This window comes from Danio aesculapii, chromosome 5 (genome assembly GCF_903798145.1).
Source record: "Danio aesculapii chromosome 5, fDanAes4.1, whole genome shotgun sequence".
In the NCBI taxonomy this organism is placed as follows: domain Eukaryota; kingdom Metazoa; phylum Chordata; class Actinopteri; order Cypriniformes; family Danionidae; genus Danio; species Danio aesculapii.
In genome coordinates, this window is record NC_079439.1 from 21,052,604 (window position 1) to 21,073,275 (window position 20,672).

The 20,672-nt window shown below is 36.8% G+C and overlaps 1 protein-coding gene across 1 annotated transcript in view; it reads left to right on the forward strand.

Moving 5' to 3' along the window:
• The window catches only part of sgsm1a (small G protein signaling modulator 1a), a 95,720-nt gene that overhangs the window by 21,689 nt on the left and 53,359 nt on the right, over positions 1-20,672 (forward strand). Inside the window, 5 exon segments of the mRNA XM_056457528.1 lie at positions 2,375-2,450; positions 14,162-14,324; positions 16,403-16,555; positions 16,676-16,743; positions 19,038-19,183. Coding sequence (XP_056313503.1) covers positions 2,375-2,450; positions 14,162-14,324; positions 16,403-16,555; positions 16,676-16,743; positions 19,038-19,183 — 606 coding nt within the window.

Genomic DNA, 20,672 nt, shown 5'->3' on the forward strand with positions numbered 1-20,672 from the left:
CAAAAATGAGGAGTCTCCCTTTAAGATTTCGAATGGCAGTATTAATGGCATTATTATTATTATTATATATTTATTTATTTATTTTTTTTACACAAGACTTTTTTAAATGTGATCTAGTGTAATTTGGCTTTTAGAAATTCAAGTCCTGGAAAACCTGAAAAATTAACTTTAATCACTTTCCCGAACTCTCACATTCAATCTGCCCAGTTGGTGGAATGAACTCCCTAACTACATCAGAACAGCAGAGTCACTTGCTGTCTTCAAGAAACGACTAAAAACGCAACTGTTTAGTCTCCACTTTCCTTCCTAATCTGCAACTGCCTCTCTGGCTATACCACTAACTGTGCCCTCTCTCCCTCTCTCTCTCTCTCTCTCTCCAAAAAAAAACAAAAAAAAAACAAAAAAAAACATTTTTTACTAATGCTTTGCTTCTTAGACTTTACACACCTGAAACTTGTCTATAGCACTTGTTCACTGCTGCTCTTATAGTTGTGTAAATTGCTTCTTTGTCCTCATTTGTAAGTCACTTTGGATAAAAGCGTCTGCTAAATGACTAAATGTAAATGTAAATGTAATTAACTTGTTTGTTGAAAAGTGCTTAAAAGTGCTTAAATTAACAAGGAGATTTTGTATGCAATTTCCACACAGCAAAAATGTAAACTCTTGTGACTATTTAATGCAAAAATACCCACACAAACTGCAGTGATTCTAAAACAGTGATTTGACTCGTATGAAAGTGGCCAATTACTGATGACCTTGTCTAGTTTTACGTGAAACGTAAGACTGTATGCAATCGCGATCTCTTCACTATTAAAGTAGACATTATTTATCCTTGTTCCTTGACTTAACTTTATCAAAAACTATTAGGTGTTTAGAATTAGATTGACGCATGACCGATGACAGTGCTAACAGACTTTTTATTGGCTGTATCAGTGAAACTGCAAAAAGTTAAACTTAGCCTACCAGAACTTTTAGCAAAGTGGAACTTAAATTTCTTTACGATTAAAGTTACAATTGAAATTATGCTAGAATTGTTTGTAAATGAGGTATTTATTCATAATAGCTGTATGCTGGTCTGACTTAAAGCACCATATCATAGTGCAGCACCAAGAGAAAAAAACAACTATAAGGATATAAAAATCTTTGTCTTTTTATGTCTTTTGAACGATGCGATATCTTAAAGAAAACTTAAATAATAAGCTAAATCTGTCCAAAGAGACTTACAATAATGTTTCAGTTCAGTTTCATCATTTGAACAATGCATATTCCCCCTCACTTGTTTACACACAGAAATGTCACTCACCGCTCTGATTGGCGTAAACCAGAAATAAAGAAAGAAAAGCAGAAAAACACAGAGGAGTGTTTGTCATCACACTGTGACATTTTTGACTCTTTCTTTAAAGGAGAAGCTCATGAGAGTTTCTGCAACTATGAGAAGCACATAAATATTTCATAAGGCAAGCCTTGAGGCCAAACAGGAGGGTGCTAAACCCTTTCAAAATAACAAGTGTATAACATTGCTTAACTTGTGGTTACTTTCACATTACTCCTGCCCTCGCTTTCATCTCATTCAATGTATCAACAGAGGAAACACACAGAACAGGAAATTTCCATTAGCCACTTCCTCAAGCCAATCAGCGGGCTAATTTCTTTCATCCAGGTTCTGAACGTGCTCAAGTACAGTTTACCTAAATTTACTTGCTCAAATACCCACCAAATCTGACTGAGGGTCTATTTCCTTTCATTCTGAATGCGTCCATTACAGTTTACCTGAATTTACTTACTCAAATACCCTCCAAATCAGACTGAGGGTCAATTTCCTTTCATTTATGTGTGCAGTACAATTTAGTTACAATTAACTAGTAACTCATAGCTTTTAACAGTTCAAGTTGTTATATATAAACATAGTTATCCTGTAGTTATATAGTATATAGGTGATGTCCTTATGTACATGTTCAATGAAGTGTATTTGTGTATTAGGTGTATGTGTTGTCTTCAAAGTCTTCGATAGTTGGCGTCATAATTATGCCACTGTAGATCCACCATCCGCAGTCACGACAAGCAAACGCTTCATACATGCATACATCAAGCATGCAACACTCATTTTCTACTTTTCCTCTTCATAGTCAGGGGAGGTGAGTCACGGTCTCCGTTCTTCCTACTCTTCTTCCTGTTATTTATTGCAGAGTTTTTTTCAGTTTTTTCAGCTTTGAGTGTTTGATGGCGCCGCTAATGAGAGTACTTGTGAGGGGAAAACATGTTCATAAGACATGGCAGATTCACCAATCATGAGAGTGTTCACTAATGCAAAGCAGTAGAAACATGTATGTTGCATTCATTCATTCTTTTTCTGCTGTGTCTGTGTCTATCACAGGTCAAGCAGATCATGGAGGAAGCGGTCACAAGGAAGTTTGTTCATGAAGACAGCAGCCATATCGTCTCATTCTGCGGTAAGTCAAAGAAATGCTGGAATAATGTTAGAAGAAGAATTTTGCATTTGTTTGTAACTGCAAGTACATACTCATGATGCACTTTGGCATTCAAGGTGGTTTTGACCAGGGGGAAGGTTAAGTGTTTACTGCCTTCACTGCCAAATACCTTTTTATCCTCCTCCATTTGTACATAGAATAAAACTGGCAAAGGTTCCACCAAAGATTTTAGCAGAGATATACCAAAATATTGACTGTGTTTATATTTTAAGTGTAATGATGGGTTCATACCAAACACAAACCACTGCGTCACTCACTCTAGAAAACTAGATGTTTTTCCAAATTGTTCAGAAAAAGGCAATTAAAGTGAATTGGGCAAATGCATTGCTCATTCCCTGTCATTTGCGCCACCCAGCAGTAATTCGCATCTATTTTCACATTTGCATTGACTTTGTATGTTACTTACTAGTGTGAGTAGTTAATTCCGAGTTTGGTGTGAACCCACCATAAACCCAGAAGAGTTTTTTTAAGCCTGTGTTGAAATAAATGCACAATGAATTCTTGGCTATTAGAAGACATAATGCAATGAAAAATATTGTTATGCACTAAAAGTATAAAAACTGTGATGAGCACACTTCAGATCCTTTAGTCTTTGTAATTGGGGAATGTAGATCTAAATTCATGCATATTGAACACACTGTCCAGTCTCAGCAGAGAGTAACAACAAAAGCCAATCCAGACTCATTGTGGATACGTACCCAGGTCTACATTTCTTGGGAGAGCGAAATCCGTAACCGGAGGTACGTCTGCTTGTAGTTTTGTTTTTGCAAATCCACCAGAGGCCGCTGTGTACGCTTTTTAATGATCACAAATTCCTCTCAAGTGTATTCTTCTCACATAAATCCACCAAAGGGCGCAATATAGACTTTAGTCGACCAGGCCAGCTTGCTGTCTACTGACTGACAGACCCACCCACCCTCTTCCCTACACCCAACCGAAAGTGTTTTCAAAAGAAATCTAGAAAAAGAAAAGCTGTCGTGGCTGCGGGATTTTAACACTTTTTCAGCCTGTTGTTTATTTATTTTATTTTTTTACTTTGTTTTTCGAACCGTATTTCGTTCCCTGTCGTTGCGGTCAACTCCGCTCTGCATCTCAAGTCCGCTGACGTATGGGGCCTGTCTGTACAGAGGTAAGCGGTCAGCTGGTAGCGCTAAAATGAAAAGAAGCCGTCTGTGGCATGAGACCACCCTGTAGTGTTCGTTTTAAAGATGAAATGCAGCCAGATGTACCTCTGGCTACATAATTTGTGCTCTCCAGAAATGTAGACGGGAGTACATGTCCTAAATGAGCCTGTGTTGCCAAATCTGTAAAAATGTGTAACCTCATTTTTGTACACATTTGATTAAGATAGCCACAGTTATCACAGTTATCATTTGGTATAGCCACATACCAAAAACTGATAATACTGTAGTTATGTTCTCTTACCCCTTTAACATGCATGTAGCAATGATATAATTTATTTTACATTTTGACTTGAATATCCCACATCATGGTACATTTTTATTGGATTTAGTGGAATGAAAAGCCTTCAAACTGGATTGTTATGGTATCTTTCCATGTCAGTGACACTTAAATTCACTTACAAATAGTTTACCTCAAAAAGACATTCATCACCAAACTCAAACACCTTTGAGTCTGTTAAAACAACAATAACACATTTGCTCTAAAACTTATTCTTTAGTTCTTGGGCATGGCTCATACAGTAAGTCGCCACCTGTCTTTCAGCTCAAATGAATACTATGGTTTCATTTTGCTATAGTGTAAAATTTTTCTTATGTGGAACAAAATGGCAATATTTATAGGCTTATTAAATTGTTAATGGCACCAACCCTAAAAAAATAATGAATTAATAATTTGAAAAAAAATTGCTCCAGTAGAAACAATTTTTTACAAAGTGTGGCCATTTAGTGTTAATGTGGAGCTCTTTAATAGGCTAGATGCTCAGTACACATTTATTATATAAAATGTTTAAATTAAAAGGATTTAACTGAATAATATTCCTTGTAACATAAGTGCTATTAGTGTTTCTTTAATTCAATGCAGTCTTGCCCTAAAGCAGGGGTGCCCAAACTTTTTCGTATGAAGGGCCAAAAACCAAATATCATTGAGAGCCGTGGGCCGAAGATAAATAAACCAAACTGTTTTACATTAAAGTTGCCATAGGTAATTTCCTAATTTGTTAAATAATATTCTAAAAATAAATAAAAAAACATCACTTTGAGTCTTATTGCAATAAGAACATAAACAATCACAGTTATAAGACAGTGGAGTTTAATGCTGAAGAAACTAGTCAAGCAGAATCTGCCTTTGCTTTGATTCACTCACCAAAGTCTTTGCATCGGGTGCAATTTAAACTAAATTACAACATTTAAATTGAAACAATTCATTTCAGTTAGCTTTTTTGTAGCTTAACAATAAAACAAACAAATAAAAGTTTACTTTATATTAGAAATGGCAATCTCCCTATCCTATATAGCATCCCTATCATTCACCCTCTCTTCTCAGATGGGATGGCAGGCCAAATCATAGGTTACCATGGACTAACTGTGGCCCGTGGGCCCTAGTTTGGGAATCTCTGCCTTAAAGTATTCATTTCTTTTGTTTTGAAGTTGTATAAAATCTTGTTCTGGAATACAACTTTGAGATTTTCTAAGTAAGCTAGATGAAAGAGACACATTGATTTTTCTGACTCCAAAAAAAATAAAAAATAAAATCTCTCTGTCTAATCTCACAAATATTGATTCGTTTCAAGGAGAAAGATCTAAAAGAGAGATCATTTTCTTCTTTTTCCCCATGGAAGCCTCTGGGGTGTTTCAGTACCTGCCAAGTGTTGGGCAGCCTTGATGATTTGGCTAAATCCCAGGTAGACCAAACATTCAGTGGGAGTAAAGAGAACAAATGTTTATTGAGTGTAGATTAACGCAAATTGATGATTTCGGTGTGTAGGAACCAGTAAGTGAATGTGCAATCGATCATCATAAGTGCTGCCCGCTGTTTGCCAGCAGAAGATCTCTCCACATAATGAAGTTATCACTCTTCCACACGCACACACACACACACACACACACACACACGCACACACACACACACACGCACACACACACAGATGCACACCTTCTCCGTAGCTGTGCAAATTGACAATGAGATATTACAACATAGTGTTTAATGATCGAGCAGAGCGTCAACACAATAAATGAGTAGTACAGATTCTGCCAGGTCATATTTACTCTGTTAGATGAAGCCTATATAGTCCTGTCCAGCTTTATTCGTATTTACATTTTACATTTTATAAACAGCTCAAGGATGCTGGCAACCATGCCACCTTCCCTTGAATTTAATCAGCACCGCTCAGTGAGAGGTCAAACGCTGTCGGCAGGTTTAAAAGACTGTTTTTCTCTCTCTGTATCCAAGCAATTATTGTTCTCAAGCCGTTCAAGCTTACAGAAGCATATAGTCAAGCAACTTTCTTCAGCCCCACTGTGATTTTTCTGAGTAACACCAATCAAAGTAACTTGAAAATTACCTTTTGATTAAGCGCCTTGTTAACTCATTTTATTATGTGTGTGTGTAGCAGACGTGGGATTTGGTGGATGATTATTGGACCCGTGTGCATTGCAGGTTTCTGGATTTAGCCGGTTGTTTGCTCTTCTTTAATTCACTGAGCTCTGATTCATCGTGACTCTTCTGCCCCGCTCTGTCTCCATCTCAAGTCCTCTCAACTGTCTCCTGCCACATCACTGAACCTCTGTCAGCTGAAACACAAAAGGTCACGGAAGAGGCAACTATGAGAAAAATATTCCCCAATCTGTAAGCTAGGAGTGTTTGATTCTGGGGATTTTGGAGTCGACTCTGATTCTCGACTATTTTGGAGTCGGTGGAATCGACTCCTGGAATCAACTCCATTTACATTCACTTAAAACAGCGCAAGGATGAAACATGCTGTATCATATTCTTTACACAATGCTACTCAGTCAATTGCAGCTTTACATTGTGCAGTTCTCCTCTGGTCAGACAAAACCAGCAGCAAATTATCTGCAGTCAAAAAAACTAGGTAATTACATTGCAATCTTGGAGACAGAAAGTTAAATATTAAATAAACAGACTCAATTCTGGAGTCGATTCCTGTCCTGAAGTCGATTCCGCTACTAAGGTCCATCTAGAGTCGAGGAATCGACTCTTTTAGAGTCGACTCCCCATCCCTAGTGTAAATGTTTGAACCTGCATAGGCGCAAAGATAACACGCTCTGCGCTGGACTTTAGACCAGCTTTTAGTTGGTCAATGGCACAATCTATTTCAGTTTCTCAAAATAGCAACACACCAACAATGTTCCTTAACACACCTCCTTTTCAGACCAGCACACCCATGAGTCCCCATAGTGGCACAAATTGATTTGCTGCTTAAACAATGTGGCGCAAAACATGAAAATTAGGGTTAAGCTGGTCTGAATATAGCAACAAGTCAAGCCATAAAAGTCTTGCACCTTATTTCCCAGGTGCATAATAGGGCCCTCATAGTCTCAAATGCATTGTCTCTAAAGTGTTTTTTTTTTTCTTTTCTAATGAATCAGAGACAAACTTGATGATTAAAGACCCCCTGTGGTTTAGGTTTAAAGTCTGGTGTTTTTAGTTTGCTTAAAGAGAATTAGCTGTTTGCATACTCACACTTATGTGGGATTAGGCATTGGTTAGATATTTTTTTACGATGAAGGTGCCAAGTCAATACTTTTAAAATGGTGTCTGTGCATAAATGGTGCTTTAAAAAGGAGCCATACACCACTAATCCACAAAAAGCAAACCATCTGTTCAAGAAAGTTAACATGATTTAAATTTTTTATGGTCACACTTTATTTAATGCAAATCTTGCTATTAGCAAAAGACTTTTGTCTCAAACTTGTAATTTGCTGCTTATTAATGGATTTTTTAAAGTGTTTTTTAAGCGTTTTTTTTAGATATATTAAATCATGTGTTTGCTTCTCATAAAAATTCATAATAATGACAAAAATACTAATTTGTGGATCTCCTTATTTCCGGGTTCAGCAATACTGCCATTGTGGCTGGAGAATTCTGGGAAATTTTCTTACCCCTTGGTTTTGAGTGTGGTCCTAAAAAATCTTCGTTCTAAGTGGTATACACCCATTTCCCTTAGCCCTACGCCTTCAAGCTAAAGAGAATTGGGACACCCCTACCCCTTGGCGTGCACGCGCAAAACGAGGGGTAGGGGTAAGGGGAAGGGGTAAGGGGTAGAATTGGGATTGGGCCTAAGTGTTGTGAAAAGGAATGGCAACATTACAAGATGGTAAATGCTTTACTGTTTTGTAAAAGAACCAAAATAGTAATACATGTTTATTTTGAAAATATATAAATAATGAGGAACACATTAAATATTGTTCAAAGGTTTAATGCTTAAACGAAATGTGTTACAATTATCATTACCTTTAATCTAAAAGTCCTGAGCACGTTCACAACACTCTGGACTGTGAGATAAATAAATATTAAGCTAAATAATCTTCTTGACAAACTGATTGTTTTGCTTCATAAAGCCTCAATGTATCATCAGGAGCCATAGGTATTAATTTTCTATGCTCTTTTCTACTCAAAGTGCATTTACATTTGCAACAACATCAGGGTAAGTCAGGCTCCTGAACAAAAGCAGGAATACTGGAGAAGAAAAGTAAGAACCTAATCGTTGTGCCATTATGGATGATTTACAACATAAGTATGTATGCTAATAGTGTAATGGTGTAATATTACTGCTGCTTCTAGTGTGGCACTGGCAGATAATAGCAGATGAATGGAGGGTAGCCAGACTCTGCTGGCTGCCCATGGGGGAGTAATTAGCCATCATTATTATAGCGATGTTTACACACTGCAGATGGAAATGTCAACACTGACATTTCTCATCATCACAGATATGGGATACAATTATCAACCTTGCGCCTTTCTGTAGGATTTTAAGACATCTCTTAATTTCGTCACTAATCCACGCATGGCTTTAAAAGCATGCTGTTCGTCACTCAGACGCTTTTACGTCATTATGTTGCGGTGTAAAGTGCTGGTCAGCGAGAGTGGAGGGTGTCATATATATCCAGGTTTCACTCTGTGACAGTGGGATTTGAAACCATTAGTGTTGGTGGTGTGATTACATTTTTAATGAGCGTTTGAGATCAGGGTCGGGGGTGGCCGCCTCTCCCTGTGCCATTTCCTGTGACAATGAGTCTTGAGGCTTGTTTGTTGCCCTGAATATTGCTTTGGAAACTTGTTTGGCTGGAATATTATTTTCTTGTTCGTGCAATCTCTCTCTCTCTCTACATGTTTCCTTTCACTGTTTTGGATAAAGCTGCTTTCATTTACCTGGCATACTGATTCATCATTTCCCTCTCTCAGTATAATGACTGAATTGAGAATCAGGTGGAATAGAAAAGTAAGTCTGCTTTGCATTACATATATATATATAATGACTGAATTGATATATATATATATATATATATATATATATATATATATATATATATATATATATATATATATATATATATATATATATATATATATATATATATATATATATATATAATGACTGAATTGATATATATATATATATATATATATATATATATATATATATATATATATATATATATATATATATATATATATATATATATATATATTCGAGTCCTGATCGAGAGGTAACGTTCGATTCCGGTGGAGTCTGAAACTGTGACCGAAACACGTGATCAGATCTGGACATCCCTAGCTGTCAGCTATCTAAAATTTTCACAAGCACCAATTCAGCACATAAAAATTATTTCTGAAGAAACATGCAACTCTTAAGGCTTGCATAATGATGCTGAAAATCACAGGAATAGATTACAATTGAAAATGTTAAAAAAATAGATTTCTTTTTACTGTATTACTAATAACTGAATATAAAAAGCTTAATTGAAACTCTTTTTTTTTTTTTTTTTTAATTCTACCAAACCTCATACTTTTGAACAGTATTTAATTCAAACATTCCTTCTTTTCCTTCACAAGGCATATTATAGCTAATATTATTGCATGTTAAAGGGGACCTGTTATGCAAAAATCATTTTTATAAAGGGTTTAACTATTAAAAAGGGTTATAACCAGCTTCTTATCAGCGTTATAAGAACATGTACATGTCATCAGAGGGGGAAAGCCCAGCCCATTAGAGACGATGTCTCCTTCATCATCATAGGACTTAGAATTGTTTTTGAATCTGCCACTATGCTGACACTATGCTTGCATTTGTAGCTCCCCCTCTTTTGAAAAGAGGGCAGGGAGCACAATCTTTATTTGAATTTAAAGCCGAAATGGCATAAGTAGGATCAAAGTCTAAAAGGGGCAGTTTCAGTGTTCTAAAACATTTGCTTGGTATTTTAAGCTGAAACTTCTACTTTTCAACATCTTGTAAAGGGGGCAAAATAGGTCCCCTTTTTAAGGTCATAAATCATACATTATATATTGAGACACCGTGTTTAAAATTGCACAAGCGAGTTACTAATTCTGACTCTAAAAAGAACATTTTCAGGATTCTGCTTGTTTTAATAGAAGCACTCATAGAGTTCTGAAACTCAACCTGTTGAGTAAACAAAATATGAAGCTATTGTGAACGATTCAAATGAAGATCCTCTCATGAGATAAAGTCTGTGAGACCTTTGAACCCGTTTGATGGTCCGTCTATTCATCGCTCATTCATTTCACCTGCTTATTTGATTAGTCCTCTTTCTTTGGCTTGAATTAATTTAGGCTGGTCAAAGAGAAGCAATGAATACAGCATCGGATGAAAGCAGCTGCTGTGTTTGTAAAAACGTGCATCTCTCTTAATAGTTCGACTAAAGGTTTAGAATGGGGTTTTTCTCATGTTTATCTCTCCGACATTCAGTCTGCAATGCTGGAGACAAATAATGGGCAAGATGAGGAGATAAAAAAGAAACGCATAGATACAGGCACAGAAAAGATTGTGCAGATTATAAATGGAGGAGAGGGAATGTCATGAAGTGCTGGAGTCAGATGAAAAAACACTAAATATCAAGACAAAGAACTAAAAGTGACACATTGGAGAGAAGAAAAGGCTGAAAAGCACAGTATGAGGGACGAGGCAGAGATGAGCACAAAACAGCTGATGTTGTTCCAGAGCCCTGCCCAGCTCTCAGTGAACACCGAGTGCTCCATCAGTAAGGGTTTCCATGGCTACACAGGCTTTCCCCCGACCCCATCTGAGCACATTCACAAGATTAGTCCTGGGAGCCGCACTATCAGCTCTGCAGACACTGCCACGTAGTGCTGTGTTTCTTAGTCCACGTATTTGTGTTCCATCTCTCTCTGGGTGGTGTTGTTTTTTTTACACACATGCATGCGAGTTAGCTATGCAAACCACCTGTTGTTTAATGAACACAATTTTTGCTGCATATGCACGAGATGATTATGCAGTATTTATGTAAATCTCTTGTATAACCATTTACTTTATGTATACCCTGTGTATGTTCTCAGATGTTTATAGCAGCCTTCATTTTGTTTGTTGTTGTTCTCTTTTTCCAGCAAGACTTGGATTAAAATATAGACATGGACATGATTAGATTCTTACAGTCAGTGCTGTAACTTTGGTTTGAGTGTTTGAGAGGGGGACAGAAGATTTAAATTTAAATGAAAAATTCCAATTCGCTGCGTTTACATACATTTAGGGACTATAGTGACAAAATCCATGAAATAAGTACAGTAGGTTGTTTAAATGAACTATAAAAATAAAATAAAATAAAACAAAGTGAAATCAAACTTTATAAACTACAGTTGAAGTCAGAATTATTAGCTCCCCTGAATTATTAGCGCCCCCTTGTTTATTTTTTCTCCAATTTCTGTTTAACGGAGAGCAGATTTTTTCAACACATTTCTAAACATAATAGTTTTAATAACTCATTTCTAATAACTTAATTATTTTATCTTTACCATGATGACAGTAAATAATATTTTACTGGATATTTTGCAAAACACTTCTATACAGCTTAAAGTGACATTTAAAGGCTTAACTAGGTTAATTAGGTTAACTAGCAGGTTAGGGTAATTAGGCAAGTTATTGTATAACGATGGTTTGTTCTGTAGACTATCGAAAAAAACATATAGCTTAAAGGGGCTAATAATTTTCACTTAAAACTTAAAAATGGTTTTCAAAAAATTTAAAACTGCTTTTATTCAAGCCAAAATAGAACAAATAAGACTTTCTCCAGAAGAAAAAATATTATCAGACATACTGTGAAAATTTCCTTGCTCTTTTAAACATCATTTGGGAAATATTTAAAAAAGAAAAAAAATGAAAAGGGGGCTAATAATACTGACTTCAACTGTGTGTGTGCTGAATTGTTCTTTTGTAATATAAATTGCAGGTAGACAGCATCAAACTTAATATGTAGTGCAATATAATGCAACCCAACGGTCCGACTGTACCCAACCCGGTCTGAGCTGGAATCAAACAAGTGATTCTTTGCATGGGAGTCGGTTGCAAGGAGGCGAAAGACCATAGCCTCTAGTGCCTGTTACTTGGGCACCTTTTGAGGTCAGGGGAGTGGGGTTTACCTGCATAGCACTTTGCTAGCTGGCTGTTACACTCACCCCCCTAAATCTCACTCCCATCCCAGAAAATATGATTATTCTGACATCTAATATACTGACCCATCCAACTTGCATCACTTTTTATCCATGTATACATGAAAGTTATTCGTGCTTGGCGTTTCATCACTTTCTTCTCTGACTGAAACAATCATTTCAATCGCGAGACCTGCTCAACTTTCACTTATTTAACTTTCAATATATTTTTTTATATATATTTTATATATACTTCTTTATTTCTATAGCGCTTTTACAATGTAGATTGTGTCAAAGCAGCTTCACATCGAAGATTATAGTAAACTGAAACTGTGTCAGTCCAGTTTTCAGAGTTGAAGATTAGTTTAGTTCAGTTCAGTGTGATTTAATTTTCAATGCTGAAAGTTCAAACATTACAGAGCAAATCCATCCATGTGCAGCTCCACAAGTCCCAAACCAAGCAAGCCAGTGGCAACTGTGGTGAGGAACAAACTTCACCAATTGACGAAAGTGAAGGAAAAAACCTTGAGAGAAACCAGGCTCAGTTGGGCATGACTATTTCTCCTATGGCCAAACTTTTTGTACAGAGCTTGCGTCTAGGTGCCAGAGACTGGAGACCGCTGGACATCCATCCTGGAGAAGCTGCAGGTGTGAGTACTCTAGGTCACCAGCAGGTGTTCAGACTGGCTCACGGGATCAGACTCGTCTGTCACTGGGGTCTTTAAGCAATCGGTCTCATGCCCTCCACTCCTACATGACCAGCATCTGCTCAGGATACGGCCTGGCCGAGGATTATGGAGACCTCTAGAAGTCCTCTATGTTTGGCATTATCTCTTGGTATGTGTTGTCCTTGAGGTCCTTGATGGATGGAATCATCTCTTCACAGGTCTTCAGTTTTTGCAAACATGCAAAAAAATACTTCAATCGGATGCACATAGACATGCAGACTCTATGTTAGTCATGCCTCTTCTCCCAAGTAGATGACAGCTCGCTGTTAAAAAATCATTAAAAATTGGAGGGCACGCTAACAGTGATATCAGAATTTAATATCATTGACGAAAAAAAGATGTGACTAAAATGTAGTCAATGAGATAAAAACTAACCAACATTAGTTTTTGTTATAATCCACTGGACGACGGCATTGCATTGTGTCATTTGGTACATGCAGATCAGAATGCATAGTTTTTAGTCACATAACTTAATAATTAATAATTGTGAAGTCACATAATAATTGTCAAACTGTCCAGTTTCTGGTTGTTTCAAGCTAAAAGCAACAACCATTTTTGTCCTTTATTTTTTATTGATGAAATTAACACTGGTGTGTTGTTGTTGTTGTTGTTGTTGTTTTTGCTATTTCTTTGAGTTGTATGTTTATATCTACAGTCAAGTTCAAAACTATTCATATGCCAGGGGTACTTATTAAATGAACTTCTATCAATTTATTTTTATATTTTGACTTTTATCAATATTCAAGTTTGTTTTTTCAGAAAGATATTAAGAAGATAAAACATCTGAATCATGGAAATTTGGTTACATTAAAATAAAAATCTTTCTGACTTTTTGAATGTAGCCTTCTATTCTCACCAGGGCTGCATTTATTTCAGCATAACAGTAGTTTTCTGTTATTTTTTTCTGGTAATCTATTTTCAAATGTAATTTATTTTTGGTGAAGCTGATTTTTAGCAGCCGTTACATTGTTATGCTTTAGATTAAATGATGTATTTTTTTCTCAGTTCTTTGAATAGAAAATAAAAAAACACTTATTTGAAACAGAATTGTAGCTTTACAAAACATTATGCATGTTATTACTGTTATTTTGATCTATTTAGTGTATCTTTGCTGAATAAAATATAAAAAGACATATTGCAAATGTCTAAACAGTAGTCTACTTTCTGGAAGAGTACTTGAAAGTATGATTCTTGAAAGTGCGCTCACTTTTTGCAATCATCCCTGTTTTTCTGTTTCTCAGATACACAAAAAGCCTTTGATGGACTGGTGTAATGTGTTCGTTCTTGTTGGAAAATGATCCATTAATGCAATATTGTCCATTTTCTCTGTCCATAAATGTGTAGCTGCCGTTGAAGCCTGTGTGCTTCATGGGTTGAAGCGGAGAGCTGCTGGCTTTTTAAGAAGCAACAAGATAGCGGCACTCTTCACAAAAGTGGCCAAAAATTTCCCTCCGGCTGAAGAGCTGTGCAGAAAAGCCCAGGAGCTGGAGCTGGTCTTTGAGAGCAGGTCAGACCATACTTTACAACACACAGCTAAGACTCACTCAGATATACAGAAAATAAATGAAGAGAACAGGTGTATATAATCGGGGGCACGGCCCTGCGCAGACCCAGTGCTTCACGGATCCCTAAATATAAAATTTCAGCTCTTGCCATCAAAAAGATGTTTTAGGCAACCTCAAGTAAAGAAAAATGTGTATCGAATGTCCTTTGTGCCAACTGCCATTAGCATTTTAAAAACTGGGTTCTAAGTATGTATAGGGTTTTAAATTGAGTTTTTAATGTGATTACATTGAATGTATTTGTGTTTCCTGTTTTTTCTGTGATGTGTGTAATGTGAACGATGATGGGGTTGTGTGGTGAAGCCAAAGATAAATTTCCACTTGTTGACAATAAAGAAAGTAAAAAAAAAAATATTGAATGGGTATGGGGTTATGGTGCACACACTGAGGAAGGTCTTTCCCCCACCCCCCTGTGAGTGTGGATCATGCTTTCATATGCAGATTTCCTATACCCAGTTCATATACTCATTTTATTTTCATTTTATGTTGTGCACACGACCTAAAAACCTACTATGCATTTACATTTGGCAACATATTTTGGAATGATTGCATCTCATCGATATATATATTTTTTTAATTATTAGTCCATTATTTAGCCAGGAAGTCACATCTCCCTTTCCAGTGAGACCTGGGTTCACTAAAGGGAACTTTCCAATAAATACTGTTCATGGAATAAATATATTCAGTAGTTCAAATGTACACTGTAAAAAAAATGGTAGCTGTGGTTTGTTGAATTTGGCCATTTAAAAATAAAATTATATTTTATTATATTATTATTATTATTATTGTAGTAATATATTAAACTGCAGTATTTCATTAATTTACCAATGTTAATTTGCAACATTTTGAAGTATAAACATCTACATTGCACCTTTGTATTACACAGACAAAAACGCCACCAAAAGCAGGCGGTGATGAGAAAGTCATAATGATAATGATCAAATCAAAGCTCATGAAGTCCTGCAAAATTATATTCGATCTAAATCTGTTTTATTAACCATATTATATTATGTTTTTTATTTGAACATATAATTTAAATATTATATTATGAATATAAGGCACAACAGCAGCCTGTTTCACTGTAAAAAAAAATGTAATGACAAAAGACGAGACCAATTTTTTTTGTTGCTTAAAATTATGTTAATAAGTTTATCAGGATTCAACAAATTTTTTTAAGGTAAATAAAGTTTAACTTAGTGAAGATTATTTATTAACTAATTTTGAGAGGATCACGTGCTCATGATTGACCACCTTGGGTCCCGCATTATATATCACATAATATACGATCAGATGAATACAAATGCACATAAATAGCCAGATTTCCTTAGCCATCTTCTTGAAGAATCCTCCCATCCACCCGGATTCCTTCCCCTCTTTCCTAGCATAGTCCAGGGGAGTTCTTGAGACCTACAGTATCTGAGCTCAGACTCCCCTCTCTCCCTACTAAACGGGAGGGAGCCCCGGGATCGAAGATCAGCATTCCAAACACACATTTACATTATCAAGCATCAGCTAAGTGTGAACTCTTTAAATATTTTGTGTCAATTTAATTTATGTAAGTTGAAATTAATTTGGGTCAACTAAATGATTTAAGGCAGCAAGATGTTTTTACAGTGTTGATGTCATGGAAATTATACTTTTTGTCAGTGAAAGTCAGGGAATTAAAAAACATAAAGTGGAAACCCTGTATATTGTATAGTAAGGAAAGACAATTTTACTTTAGCATTTTTAGTGTTTTACTATTAAACCACTGCCATTTTCAGTGTATGTCAAAGGAGATTCATTTTTAACTTTTTAAAAATTTATTTCAGTTTTTATTGCGAATACAATACACAACATCAGTAGACATTTCACAACATCAATTCACAACATCAGTAGACATTTGTCACTATTGCAGCTCTTCCAGTTTTAGTTTCCTGATTAGGGATAAAAGACAAAACGCAATTATTATTATTTTTATTGTTATTTAAGTATTTTAAATTTTTTACTTTTTTTTTTTTTTTTTTTTAACTCATTGCTTTAGGCGAAGTCAGTCTCTCTCATACAGTGAGAGCACCCGGAAGATGCCCAAAGTCCTGAACTTCTCTCCTCAGGCCGTCAGACATGTGTGGATCCATGCTGCACTCCTTGAGAAAGTGCTGGACAAGATTGTACTGTACCTGGTGGAAAACAGCAGGTGAGAGAGGTGGGATTGAATATATAAAGAGAAAGCAAACTTGACCAGTTCATTTCAGGTATAATTAGACTTGAAAACTGGTGTTATCTGAACTTAAAGTTGTTTTCAATGTTGTTTCAGTAAGTTTTATGAAAAAGAGGCTATCCTAATGGACCCAGTTGATGGCCCAATCCTCGCTTCTTTGCTAGGTAAGTCTGTTTTTGTGATCATGAGTCTAATTCTTAATGCTGAAAGTGTTTAATGGTGTCATGAAATAGTTTACTTTATGAGCTCTATATTAATGATCTAGGGGCAAAGTCTGAAGCGGATGGCACAAAAGCGTTAAGGGAGTGCCTGAATCCAAAAATATGGTATGCGCCCCAGCGCATTGTCTAACAAGGTTATGCTTATACTCTTAGGTTACTTTCACACCTGTTAAATGATTGTTTTGTTCCGAAACAGGGATTACAATTATTACAATGTTTATTTTTGTTCTTTGTGCAGTTCGCTTTCACACTGCAAAGTTTCTAAACAGACTAAAATAGTCACGTGTGAGTAAACTCTTCTCACATTGGTCCACATTGAGTTCCACAGTTTTATTTTTCAGTGAGTCCCACTTAGCTGTCACGCGGCCTTATTTTAATTTATGACAATGAGCAAAAAGACATTATAAGTGAAAAGCTGCGCTTTCATTTTGAGGAGTGACACCCACAGACATCATCACCATGTATAAATCAGAGATAAGTCTTTCTCATACATAGCCGTTGGCTAGAATTATTCATTATAGGCTTTACATTATAGAGAGATATAACAGATAAACCAAGACTGCAGTTCAGTCAATTTTCCGAACGGATAAAGAGCTCTCGTTAATAGTTCAGCTTGCTTTCACTTTTGTATTTGACATGAAACGCACATTTACCGGTAGGACTGACATCACGCCCTATTCGTAATCCTCTCTTCATATAGTCATGTGTATTACATATCCATAATACGCTGTCATATAACCTGGTTCATTAGTTCGTTGGATCGTTTTGCTTTATCACTACAATCGGTCTGCTCCAAAGTTTGTTTCAATTGAGCCGAGACTACCTCATTCAGGCAATCTCAGACCGATTGATTTATTGTGAATCCAAGTGGGATTGCTGGATTCACATATGCCAAACGAGCCGAGCTAACTGGGGAAACGAGACCGGTTCCGAAACAAAAGTCTAGGTGGGAAATTACCCTAAATAATTTATGGGTGTGTTTTGAGAATAACGTGTTAGCAGTTGCGTCGCGCCATGGTACATTTGCTATTTACATGGCGTACTTTGCAAGTGAGTCCTTACTGAAAACTGAAGGCTTCACTAGCGAAAAAACTGTTAAACAGATCATGTGCACGAGGATAATAAACTAGCCTCCTCCATTTGGCCTCTTTACTTTCTCTTTTCTTTATACTTTTACTTTTGTGGAGTAAGGAAACTGCGTTGTACACGCTCCACTGAACTGCGTTGAACTTTAGACCTTAGTTTGGATTTTAGTTGGTCAATAGCACAGTCTAATTTAATTTCGCAAAATAGCAATGGACCAACAGTGCGCCTTAACACACCTCCTTTATTGACCAGCACACCCATGAGTCCACAGAGTAGTGCAAATGGATTTGCTATTTATTTGCTATTACAGTTGTGCTGGTCTGAAAATAGCAACAAATCGCGCCAAACACGTCTTAAGCCGCATGTCTTTGCGCAGGGTGTATGATTGGGTCCTATGAATTTTAGATAATTTTTATGACTTCCACAGAGGTCATAATTTAGAAGTAACAGACAGTTTTGTTTTCTTTTTTTTATCATGTTTTTGACCCTCTCTTTGAAACAAGCTATTTTGATTGATGTGCCATATTCAAAACTTTAAAGTAATGCTCACTGCTAGTATTGGGTAACATTTTTACATATTAAAGCTACTGAAAAGGACCATTCTGGTTGAAAACTTTTAGAAAAGAAATGGAGAATCATGGTAAAAACATGATGTGACTAGTTCACCCAAAAATGAATTGAAATTCTGTCAATTGTTATAAACATTTTTGGGTTTCTTTCTTCTGATGAACAGAAAAGAAGATATTTAGAAAAAAGCTGTAAATCGTTAGCCATTGACTGAGTATCCAACGTGTTTTTTGAATATCTTCTTTTGTGTTTAGAGGAAAAAAGAAACTAGAAACCACCTGAGGGAGAGTAAATTGTGAGTAAATTTTCATTTTTGGGTGAACTGTCGCTTTAAGAAGTGGAAGTTTGTTTTCAATAAAAGCTGCTTTCAGACCAACAATACATTTTGGAGTTCTGAAACTTACTGGATGTTTATAAAAGTACATCGACCTCTTATATTTGCACATGATATGTGTATGTGTATTAAAGTATCAGATAGATTACCATGCTTACGATACGAGCTTTAACATGACTGTTTTCTCTCGTTGTTTCTTTTGTGTTGCTGGCATTGTTCAAATAATCAGTTTTGTACTTTATTTCCTCAGTGGGCCCCTGTGCATTAGAGTACACTAAAATGAAGACAGCAGATCATTTCTGGACAGATCCTTCAGCTGATGAGTTGGTGCAAAGGCATCGTATTCACAGTGGCCACTGCCGACAAGACTCGCCTACAAAGAGACCAGCCCTCTGCGTGAGTGACTTGTGTCTGTATAAATACGTTTAACATCAGATGTGATATGTGAGATTTTTATTATTTTATTTTACATACTTGGAATCATCCACCTTTACCCCATGTAGTTGGAAAAGGAATCTTGCGGTGATCCTGGATGATCAGCTGTTCTTTAAAGAGCATATTGCTAACACATACTAACCCTCTGCAGATGACGAACACTGTAGCTCATCTGGTCTTCAATGAGCTCAAGAGAGCCCATGTAGCACCTCTCTTTACCTCTCTTCATTAGTTACAGGTTAAAGCTTGGATCAAGTTCAAATCATTGAAGCTTGCTTGCACCCTCTTATCTCCACCTGCTCCTGAAGGTCTACATCCCCTCCAGGAGCCTCCGGTCAGGGAGTGAGCAACGCCTTCTTCTACCATCACAGCGAGGCAATAAGTCACTTTCCCAAACCATTTCGTTCAATGTTTCACACTAGTGAAATGATCTTCCCTTTCCCACATGGACTGCAGATTGACTAATGTCCTTCAGACGACAACTAAAAACCCATCTTTCCGTGAGCATCTGAGCCCCAGTGAATAAAACCAACACACCATTTTTCTTCCCCACCTCATCACACACAAACCCAGAATACTATAAATTCCGAGTATGCCTTATGCTGTGTTCACACCAGACGCGGTACGTGCAGATAAATCAAGCTACTCGCGCGTAAATAGACACGTGAACATTTTTAGTTTACTCGCTTCATTCGCACGTCAATTCACTTCAGAACAGATGCGGATTCGCATCATGGGCAGGGCTTCTGTCTGCCCGGTGACTGTAACTACGTTGCTAAATGGCTGACATGGATTTTATTGAGAGAATAGCTGTGTTTATGTGCTTTATGAAAGCTGAAAAACAGCATTGATTCATTTGGAGCAGTGTCTGAGTCCACTAGATCCTTTCCGAGGTGCAGCCAGCTCTGTGAGCTCATTAACTCCTCCAGAAACTTAACCTGGATGATGGAAGCATTTAGCAGTGCTTCTGACTGAGCCGAGCCTAGTTTGATGAACTGTTGTCGGTGTAGGCAGGAGGATTTTCCCCCGGGACACCAACAAGGCGTTACGTCATAATCACGCCCCCACAAGAGCAAGTTCCTGATTGGTTAACTTGAGCGATTTGCGCATTAAGCGAGTCAAATGCGCAAAATGCTCAATTCGCTCAATTAGCATAATTTGCGCCTCGCTATTCGCACGTATCGCGCCGCTGGATGTCTATTCGCGCCTTTGCATTGACTTAACTTGTAAATCACTCGCTCTTGACGCTTCTTCTGCGTCTGGTGTGAACACAGCATTACACAGGTGAGTGGGCTTAATAAACCACCTGTAGAAACACTTTCTCTCTCAGAAAAAAAAATCTCTAGCACTCTTATTCTTAGCACTAAATTCTCTGAGCACAAACAGGTTACTTTGTATAACTAGCTCTTCTTGTGTGTATGACCTCTTCTTGTTGAATCGCTGAATGCCT